Below are 10,959 nucleotides of genomic sequence, written 5' to 3'. Positions count from 1 at the left end.
AAGGGTGGGAAGAAGTTTTGTAGTAAGATGATTTCTTATGGTCAAAGTAAGGATAGGATCATGAGCACCAATTATGTTGGTCAGCATGTCCTTGACATCTTCGGCACAGCTTCTAAAAATAGCCCTTTCAGTTTTCAACAAAGAAATCTCCTTTTCGGCTTGAGCAAGATGAACCTTCTGAACTTCAATAGTGGGTGCTTGTCGGGCAAGTTCTTCCTTCAGAGTACTTTCGTTTGCTATATCAGCTTGAAGAGATTCCATCTGAGAAGACACAGAACTGAGAAGTGAAGTGTTCTCTGCCTGGATGGAAGAAAGAACAGCTTCAAACTTTGTTTGCTCCTCTTGAATAGACTTGGAGAATGAATCCATAGAAGTTTGCACCTTAGCTGCATTTGTTTCAACATGCCCCTTGAGTGAGTCGAGAAAGATCTGAGTTGTATGCATAATGTCTGCAACATCAGTAGTAGCCTTCTTGCAAGCAGAAGAAGAGGCATTAACAACCTATGTGGATTTGTCAATGGACTCCGTGTATTGCTCAAGAGCGGTGTACAAAAAGGCTTTTAGCACAATGCCACTAGCAGACTTGTTGTTATCAAGCAGTTTATCTAGTTTCTCATTAATGAGCTGCAAGTGTTGGCGTGTGATGGGAGCATCCTCATCTTCATCAGTAGGAAGCCTATATGGACTATAGTATGTAGAATCAAACCCATCATTAGCACCACCGAGAGTGGCACCAGAATCAGTTGAGTGAGTAGGAGAAAGAGGTTTAGAAGTAACTGGAGGTTCAGTTCGAGTAGGTGCCTCCATATCAGATACGTTGACATCTACTGTCGGTTCAGGAATGGTAGTGGTGGTTGATTGGGAAATAATGCGAGGTGGTAAGGAGGTTTTTGACATAGGAACAGAAATAACCGGTGATGGTGGTGATAAGGAAGTTGTTGAAGTTGTTGTTTGAGAGGTGGTAGGTGGGGGAACAGGAGCAACCGAAACTGAAACTGTCAGTTTCGGTGATGGAGGTGGTGTGGGAAGTTTGTCATGAGGAGAATTTATTGGAGATAGGGACTGGGGAGGGGTGTAACCTCTCGGTGATTCATGATGAATCTCCTCTTCGTCATCTGCCTCGTCTTTTGCGGAACTGGGAGGAGTGGGACTCTTGGATCTTTTTTCCATCTTCTTTATCTTCTTAGGTTTAGAAAAATCCCCTTTCTGGGACTTTCTCTTCTTGTACTTGTCATCATCCGCAGTTTCTTTCTTGGTAGTAGTCTGTTTCCCTCGGTTACCAGGCTTGTCCACAACATCTAGGGCAACCTATTGTTCAGCAGATAAGACTCTCGGTTCCTTGGGAGGAAGCTTGCAATAAGGTGCCATGACTTTACTCTCGACTGTAACACACCGGTACATTGTCTCCGGGATAGAGCCAATAAGGTGCCACTCTGTGACGACCTAAGGTCATGTCATGGGCATTGGGTTCTTAACAGCTTAATGGGTTAAGTCGTTTTCTTCGATTCTAAGGGCTCCAAAGCTTATATCTAGTCTATTCTATGGTCTAAGTGGATAAAGTTTCCAACTTTACCCCTTAGACTCTCCAAGAGATAAAGATCTCACTCCTAAGTCCAAAAAGGGGCATAACACAACTTGACTTAAATTAATAAGCACTTAATCTTGAAGACCTCTAGTCCAATGCATGTCTTGAACTCCTATTAGGTTAAAATGAGAGTTTATGGACAAAAACCCATGCATGGCACTAAAAATCATTCTAATCCAGATCCAAAGCACCAAATACTCCAAATGACCTAGAGATTCATAAAGTTGCAAACTTTATGAGATCTCGCCACTCAAACACACCAAGACATGAAGAAAAGGGACAAAATCTAAAGATCTAGGAACTTATCAAAGAAAAGGTTGGATTATGGATACTCACCAAGGTCTAGAAAATGTGCTAGCTGAAAAGGAGGTTGTTAGCAAGGTAGACTACCACACCAAGGGCTTCCTTTTCCTTCAAGAATAACCAAAACACCAAAAAATGAGTTCACAATAGCAATAGAGGCTAGGGTTAGGGTTTTTGAGCTTGAAATGGTGATGGAGGCTGAATGATCACGAAACCCCAACCTTAATGTTCTTTAAATTGGGACCAATGCCCAAAGATTAGGGTTTCTCTCTAAAAATACCCGCCATGTCGTGGCGCCTAATGCCACGTCGTAACCACCCCAAAATAAAAGTTGACAATTAAAGAATGACTCATACTTGGAACAAGTGTTACATTTATGCTTACAGTTGTGGATTAAACATTTTGCAGGTTGTTCGTGAGAAGAGCTCGGAGAAACTGTACAAATGCATCGAAGATGTTTGTTTCCATAGTTTTATAAACTTAACTCTGATATTATATGGTTTTAATCAAATGGATGTTACTTGTTGGTTTTTGAAACAAAGGTTGTAATTCGTTATTATATTCTAAAATCGAAAATCTATTTGATTTTTTATGGGACGTTACACTCACAAGCATCGTTAACTCCATTGATTTTCCAAAATCATCCATTCACAACTATACCATCATCTTTTAATCTCCAAATGAAGAAAGGAAAAAAAAATCCTTGTTGATCATGTGGATGTTCCCATTACTTAACCATGAATCAAACCATGGTTCCAACACTCAGATGTTCCTATTACATAACTATGACGCGAACCATAGTTCGAACCCATACACTAATAGCATTGGCCTTAGTGTTGTTAACAATAGAAGACGAATCCTACATGGTTCAAGTATTGATACTTTGGCTTAAGTCTTACTTGACCCTCGCTTCCCTACAAAAGGGTTAGAAAACCATGAAGAACAAACCATCGAGCTTAAAAAACTCAACATGGGTAAAAATAACATTTCTCCTTTCTATATTTAAAGATTGAAAGATGATATTAGAGTTGTGGATGTATGATTTTGGAAAATTGATGGAGTTAATGATGCTTGTGAGTGAGCTTTTTGTTGTTAGGTTCGACGATGACGACGAAAACACACTATGAGCTTAGAAAGAGCGCAAGAAAGAAGACAGAGACCGGTACATTATAACTTAGATCATATAATATACATTAGTTTAAAGGTAATCTCAAAAAAGCCTCAATATCTTGGTTATTGGTAAAAACAAATAATGAAAAAGCCCCAAAATTTTGATCAATTAATGAAAAAGCCCCAAAATTTAGATCAATTAGCGAAAAAAGACAATGTTTTCAAGTAGTGTTCGATCGATTATATATTAATCAATATTCAATTGATTGGTCTGAGGTTATCTACAAAAAAGATTTGTCTAAGCCACTTCGTTTCTTTTTGTCCAAGTTGCTTCTTTTTTTGTCTAACTCACTTCCTTTTTTGTTTGTCAGATCGGGAATATCCCCATTCATAGGTTCGAGATCTACATCTATGAATTGAAAGCTCCGAATGATCTACAGTTTTTAGAATCAATAGGTCTTCAAATCGTTCATTTGAAAAAAAATGAAACCCTTCTTATTGGATGATTATGAGACTTGCCAAAAATCTAAATTCTTGATCAATAGAGGAACAATATCACCATTTTTGTTCAATAATCGTAAGAAATCCTTTGATAACACAGATTCCTATTTCTCAATGATATTCCACAATCAATACAATTGGCTGAATCCCGTGAAATCATTTCATAGAAGTTCATTAAAATCTTCTTTTTATAAAGCAAATCAATTTCGATTCTTGAATAATCCACATACTAGCTAAATATGTGAAATCAGTCATGAAGGGTTATTCCGAAGTTTTAGCCATAATCTGTCTTTTTTTATAAACAAATTTTAATTTTGAATTAAATCGTAAACTAATATAAAATATTATAACTATATCGGAGATTTTTCTTATATTATTAAAGAAAGATTGATTTATAAGACGGACAAAATTCCCCTAAATTTCATACCTGCAACCAAAAGCCCAACTTTTTGGAAATGTGGTATTAAAAATGAATACCAAAGATTTGTGCTCAAATTGCTATTAAAATGTTGGACTTATCTTAAGCATGCGCAGTTGTTAACTATCCTACTAAACTTGAGTTTTAATAGTATTTTAGACCCTTTCCTCTTCATTTTTGAAATATAATATAAATCCGAATTAAAATTATAAATTATAAATCAATGTTATAAGTTAATAACTCGACCACAAATTATGTTCAATTGCACATGATCTTGTCTTATGATCGTACTAATTATTATACACGTAACGACAAAAAAAATTCTTGTAGTTATGAAAAGTTGCTTTCTTATGAGTCTAGAAATTTTTTCATGTGCACAACTAAAGGAGACAATCGTATAGTTATATTTCGACTGATATCTTATTGTTTACACAAATCCACAAATAAAGCAAAAAACATTATCCCTTGTATTTTAACATAAATACATAATTTCCTTGATGTGTAATTTTCACTTTTAAATACTATTAAATAAGACCAATTAATCAAAATGATTATTATCAATATTATATATCAAAAATAATATATATATATATATATATATATATATATATATATATATATATATATATATATATATATATATATATTGTAAAAGAAAAGAAAGTTAACTCTAAGAAAAGTAAAACTGGTTTGCAAGTCGATGAAATGAGTTTTTAATTGCTTGACATTTCCAACTCATTATAAAAGAAAGGGAATATTTTAATAAATTATGTACATCTAACTTTTAAACCAACTTATTCTGAATTTGTTAAGGTTGATATAAATGAAATTTTTAAAGAAAATAACTACTTTTAAATAAATTTTGATTGACACGCTACATATAAACTAATTGTTTAATTAACGTTTCAACGAGCTTATTAAACTTTTAAAAATCTTCTCAAATATATACATTTTATTAATTATAAAAATAAAAATAAAAATAAAAAAAAAAAAAAAAAAAAAAAAAAGAAGACTCAATCTTTTACATATTCTTTTATATATTTCAATCATCTTAACAACTAATTTTAAGAAATATTATTTTTATCTGCCAACAACTAATTTTCAACCATCAACTTGTTCAGCTATCAACTAGTTCTGCAGTTAACAATTAACAATTAGCTTTTCAATTATTTCATCAAACATAAACTTAATTTTTACCTCCAAGACTAATAAAAAATTATAAATTTATAAAAAAAAATAACTTCATTTTTTATAAAATATTCAACAATATTTAGTCAAGATAGAACAAACCTAAAAAACAAGACGAAATGAAACATTCTCATATACCAACAAATCAATCGTAACCCTACAAATCATTAACCGAATAATATTCTAATAAAAATATTTACAATATCCATGTTACAACACTTGATATAAAATTATCAAAAAAAATGAAAAACAAATCTCACTCTCAACAATGATCTACCATATGAATCTTTGAATACCATGTTGATGATCCCATCGAAAGGGTCGAAATAAAAACATTGTCATAGTAAAAACATTGATGGATGTATATATAAATCCCATAAGTAACCACACTCTATCATTAGTGATACGACAATGAAGTATCAAGAAAAAGAAAGGTATTGTGTAGTATCTAAATTCTATCAATGGAGTAGGAATTAGACACGTGGCAGAAGCCAAGAAATAAACCATCACCCAAACTTTCTTCTCAACTTTTGCTAATAGAGTAAAGATAGAAGTCCATGAGTAAAGATACAAGGGAATCAGAAGGTATCTTGTTGACCAATGAAAATTTATAATTTTCCTCCATAGATAAAAGGGATAATGCCGATTATCAGCAAGTAGATAAGGGTGAGCAATACTGCAATGGTATTTTTTTTTAAAAAAATCATGTTAATAAAAAGATTTATGTTATTGAGTTGATTCAAAATGATTGAGGTAGAAAAATAAAGAGACAAACCTGAAATAGTGAATGGATAGAAAGGTAATTATGGAAGCAAAAAAGCAAAGTGGGAAACTTAAAGGTTTATTCTTCCAAAAAGAGTTAGCCAAAATTGTAACTTGAGTTGTTGTAAAGTGCATAGGAGCCATAAAACAAGATGAAACTAAACCGTAGTATAATAACTGAGCAAAATGTGGAGAAACTGTATGAGCTTCTTTTGCCCCTACAAAAACAAATAAAAGTATGAGAGAGAAGCACTTGTACTTTCATCATTTTATAATTTTATTTTTTTTCCTTATTAAAGCTATGTTTAGCGTACTAGCTGAAAAGCTAACTGATAGTTGTTAAATCAAAAGCTAACTGATAGTTGTTAATCAAAAGGTAACTGATAGCTGAAAAGCTAGCTGATAAAAAATGGTGTTTGATAAAACTAGTTGAAAAAGCTAGCCGAAAGATATAAAAAATGACATAAAAAGGCATTTACAAGAATGTGTTTCTATAACTATTTAAAGAGTAAATTACACAAATGGTTCCTATGGTTTAGGGTAATTTGCACGTTTGGTCCCTAATTTATTTTTTTAACTTGGAAGGTCCCTGCAGTTTATTTTTTTGCACTCTTGGTCCTTGTCTTACCTAAAAAAACTACTTTGCACTTGATTTTTTAATTTATTTAAACCAAATAGGGTAGGTAAGATGCTGGAAGGTGAGGTGAAAATGGGGTTGGGGGTGTGTTTGTTTAAATAAATTAAAAAATCAATGGCAAAATAGTGTTTTTAGGTAAGACAAGGACCAAGCGCGCAACAAAAACAAATATTAGGGACCTCCGAGCTAAAAAAATAAGTTAGGGACCAAACGTGTAAATTACCCCAAACCATAGGGAGCATTCGTGTAATTTACTCCTATTTAAATGGTATATTTGGAAATTTTTTAAAAAGCTAGTTTTTAGCTTGTCAAACATGACAACATAGAAAAGCTCGAAAAATAAGCTAGCTTATCAGCTAGCTGTGGCGCGCCAAACATAGCCTAAAGCATGTATGGATAAGCGGGTTGAACGGGTAATGATGTCTGTCTGGATAAAGTGTTGTTTTTCTAGACTGAATAAACCGTTTGTGTGAGATTAAATGACTATTTTACCCTTACATTTATCAATTTTAAGGTGAGAGTTAGAAATGGAAGTGTGAATTACCAAGAACTATACTGCCATTCCAAACAACAAATGCAGCAAAAGCCAGCAACAACGCAAAAAAAGGGCTAAAAGAGACAAAAAGCTCAAACTTTAGATTCCAAGCTGCTAATAATATGCTCCAAATCTCACTAAATAAACCTGCATTATAAATATAGATATATATAATAAAAGAAGTTATTATAAACCTTAAAGTCGGCTTAAAAGGATCTGTATAAAAAATCCCTCATTTCTAATGTTAACGAGACAAAAATTGCAACTTTTCATCCCACAGTAAAAGGTGAGACAAAGAGTCTTTTTTCGATCTCTTATAATGTGGAAAAGACGTAAACGCCCTTGTGAACAAAATAGCCCTAAAATTGAATACACATTAGTGAATTTAAAAGGGTTAAATGCGCATTTATGCAACAACATTTCACCTTTTTGTTTCACAATTGGGAAATTGTCAGAAAAGCCCCAATATTTTCGGAAAAGTTACACTTTAGTCCCAAGTTTTTTTTTCAACATAAAAGTCCCAATTATTTGTAAAAACACGATAATATGTCATTTCCTGTTAAAAGAAAAAAAAATTGTTAATTTGAGCTAAAATGAAATAATCAGGGCTTTTATGTTCAAAAAAAAACTTAGGAATAAAGTGTAATTTTTCCGAAAATATTGGGACTTTTCTGACAATTTCCCTTCACAATTTTATGCAACAAAGTGGTTGTTCAAATTTCAAAATAAAAGAATCGTAGTCACCTTTCATTCTAGGACCAAAATAAGCAACAAATTTTTATTTAACAAATGATTATTTACACGACAATGTTTCTCCTTGATGCAACTTACACAAATTATAAAATATTGTATCTTTTGGTCCTAAAGCTTTGTTACATTTTATACAAAAAAAGCACTTTGTTGCATAAATTGAGAAAAAGATGAAACATTATTGCATTAATACACATTTAGCCCAATTTAAAATTTACATTTATAACATTTTACCTTTTTCCCAAATTATGCAACAAAGTGGTTTTTAACTTTTTATACGAAATATTCACCACAGATTATTCACAGAATTGAAAGTGTTTACCTTTTTTTTTTACCAATTTATATAACCATGTTTGGATTATTCTCCTAATCTTCATTTAGTTACCAATTTATAAAACTATCTTTCAATTTATATAACTACGTTAAAAAGATGAAACATTATTGCATAAATGCGGATTTAATCGAATTTAAAATAAAAATAAAGATATGCAAACCTGTTGACTGATGAAGACTTTTTCCATGGATGGAATGATTTGAAGTGTGAATAGCATTACCAGATCTTCTCCTTTTCAGATTAGAGTTGACTTTAACACTACTACTTGAAGCAAAATGACCAAATTGGGGCTCTGATGAAAAATTATTTTCATGTTTCTTTTTAGCTTCAATAAGATTTAGAATTCCACAACATGCAACAAATAGCATCCAAATAATATTTGTTTGTCTTATAACTATGGAAATAGCTCCAAACTGCATTGTAGTTAGTTGAAATTAGTTATTGCAAAGTAAGAAGATATAATAAACAAATTAACAAAACTAAATTGATATTTCTTGCATTTAACCTTTTTTTTTACTTAAATAAGGACAGAAATTAATCCAGTAAGCTAAAATATGGATATTCATTTTTTACCAAATGCAAAAAGAACAGCTTACTAGAGAAAGTCAAGACAATAAGCTTTTCCCTTTTACAAATTTACCCTTGTTTATTTTTTCCTACAATTTCCCCAAAATATGCCATCATTCATCTAAAAATGACTTTTTAACTCATTGAAGAAAAAAAAAGTGTTTGGGTATAGAAAAAGGCCCTTTTAAAAACAGCTTTTTGTTATTCTTTGAAAACGAGATTTCAAGAAGTCACAATTTCTAACTTCTTGAAACAACTTATGAGTTATTAGGTTTACAAAGTAGATAAAAGACAAAATTAAGCCAAACACTGTTTAACTTATTGACTTATTGATTTTTGCAACTACAAAAGCTAATCCAAACACTTTTTAAAAAACCCCTTTTTCCCACCTTCATAAGTCAATATGTCCTTTTTAACTTCAAAATGGAATCCCAATAGATGAAGATAACTTAACCAAAAACAAATGGTAAAATAATTAAAGAAAAAAAAATCAATTATTACCAAAGCACTGGAGATGTAGTTCTTCTTGAGACACATAAAATACATAGCAAGAACTACTGTGAGTGATGCTACATCTGTATAATAAAGAAAACTGAAGAACCAATGAAGGGGATATAAGGCTAGAATAACTGCATAAAGAGTTGCTTTTTTGTCATCAAGTGATGGATTTAAAGATTTGATTATATCATGAACCAAAATGCTGCAAATTACAGCTAGAAGACCATTGGTTGACCGAAGAACTGATGTTGAACAGGAGTTTATAAAACTTGAAAGTGGTTGTATAAATAGGATGCCAGGAAATAAAGAAGCAATATATGCAAGTGAAATGAAGTACCTGAAACAAAAAATAATAATAATAATAAGTAATTTGTGTGTTAAAAATAAGATTATCTAATTCTAAAAAGAATTTTTTAAAGTGAAACTTACAATCCAGGAGGAGTGGTTATCATAGGATCCCAACTTTTAAAATTGCCTACACAATATTGTTGAACTTGAGGAACATGAAAGATCTCATCCTACATTAACATTCCAATTTTACCAAATTAACATAAAAATTTGTAACTTTTGTCTCATTGAACTTGTGTAAAAAAAATTATGAATTTGATGATTATATTACCATGTAGGGTTCAGGAACAATTGTATTGACAAGGATGGAAATGGGTATGACCCATGAGCTTACAATCAATGCAACTGTAATTCTGCCCATTTTTTATCACTCTTTCTTGTGGGGATTACTTTGAATTGGATCCTAGTTCAACTGAAAAAGGGGGAAATTCCAAGAGCATACAAAAACTATAACAAATCCTACATTCCAAATCCAAATAGATGAGAAATTGTAGAAATTCGTCAATTATAGTGTGGATCAACAGCATTTTTGAGGTACAAATATATAGAGAGAAAGAGAGGGAGAGAGAATTGATACCATGGGGAGAGTAAGCAAACTAAGCTCTGTAAGTGCAGATGTGATCGCCTGCTTTAATCGCATCCTTTTAAACTCTGTGGGGAAGAAGCACTATATTTCTCGTTCCTGACATTCTTCCTCTTGAAATCTGTAAGCAAAATTTAACACAAATTAAACGTTTTACTCAAGCACATTGTGATGTGGGCGAATTTTAACAAAAATTACGCAAATGAATAAACCATTTGCACCGTTTTAAATGTGATCTCACACGCAAAGTTGGAAAAATATGATTGGTGGGCAAGACCACCGATCAACAACCATTACGAAAGCTGATTTTGATAATTAGGGTTTATAAGCCATGAAGTTACCTGAGAAGACGAAGGCGCCGGCGATTTGCAGAGAAGACTAAATGTAACGATGAAGAACTAGCAAACAGAGAAGATAACGAGCAGTCCAACGAAGTTTGATGCAGACAGAGAAGTGAATCGGAGAAGTCGATGAATCAGAGAAAATGTGGGTGAAGGGATGTGCCACTTAGTAAAGAAACCAGTAAGCAGTTGTTTGGGTATGGTTTTCCGAGCTTATTTTTTATAAGTTCATTTTTTTTAATTTATTTTTTAACTTCTAAATAAGTTAATTTATTTTTTAACTTATTATAATTTACACTAAGAAAATAAGCTTATAAAAAAGAAACTCAAAAAATAAGTCATAAATAAATTTAGTCAAACATCTCCAAAGACTGTAAAGCAGTAAAAACGGACTTCATAAACCCTCCAAATCGAATAATAACTTTGGCTAAAATCTGACATTACAATTAGTGGGCATGTATAAGAGATTTCTATACTTTTCCGTAAACAGATTTGCACG

At 32.1% G+C, this 10,959-nt stretch overlaps 1 protein-coding gene across 2 annotated transcripts; it reads right to left on the bottom strand.

Annotated features, from left to right (window-relative positions):
• Positions 1-5,272: 5,272 nt before the first annotated feature.
• Positions 5,273-10,646, bottom strand: ALG10 (DIE2/ALG10 family). 2 transcript variants are annotated; one of them, XM_078979256.1, is made up of 9 exons: positions 10,461-10,646; positions 10,114-10,240; positions 9,808-9,995; positions 9,618-9,706; positions 9,192-9,525; positions 8,284-8,536; positions 7,049-7,186; positions 5,881-6,085; positions 5,273-5,781 (listed from the first exon to the last, which is right to left on the bottom strand). In XM_078979256.1, the coding sequence occupies exons 3-9, from the start codon at positions 9,895-9,897 to the stop codon at positions 5,379-5,381; spliced, it is 1,512 nt and encodes a 503-aa protein (XP_078835382.1). In that variant the 5' UTR covers positions 9,898-9,995; positions 10,114-10,240; positions 10,461-10,646; the 3' UTR covers positions 5,273-5,378. The 2 variants fall into 2 exon arrangements, with proteins under 2 accessions (XP_078835382.1, XP_078835381.1); XM_078979255.1 differs by having other exon boundaries at positions 9,808-9,948.
• Positions 10,647-10,959: the final 313 nt, after the last annotated feature.

The sequence above is a fragment of the Lactuca saligna genome, chromosome 2, assembly GCF_052625555.1.
Source record: "Lactuca saligna cultivar CGN05327 chromosome 2, ASM5262555v1, whole genome shotgun sequence".
Lineage (NCBI taxonomy): Eukaryota > Viridiplantae > Streptophyta > Magnoliopsida > Asterales > Asteraceae > Lactuca > Lactuca saligna.
This window is presented reverse-complemented; position numbering and strand designations above follow the sequence as displayed.

Coding starts and splice junctions, on each gene's coding strand:
- ALG10 (XM_078979256.1), bottom strand. CDS start 9,897: ATGGGCAGAATTACAGTTGCATTGATTGTAAGCTCATGGGTCATACCC. Junction 9,526..9,617: donor ATAACCACTCCTCCTGGATT/GTAAGTTTCACT, acceptor TTTTTGTTTCAG/GTACTTCATTTCACTTGCAT. Junction 5,782..5,880: donor CTATCCATTCACTATTTCAG/GTTTGTCTCTTT, acceptor ATACCATTGCAG/TATTGCTCACCCTTATCTAC.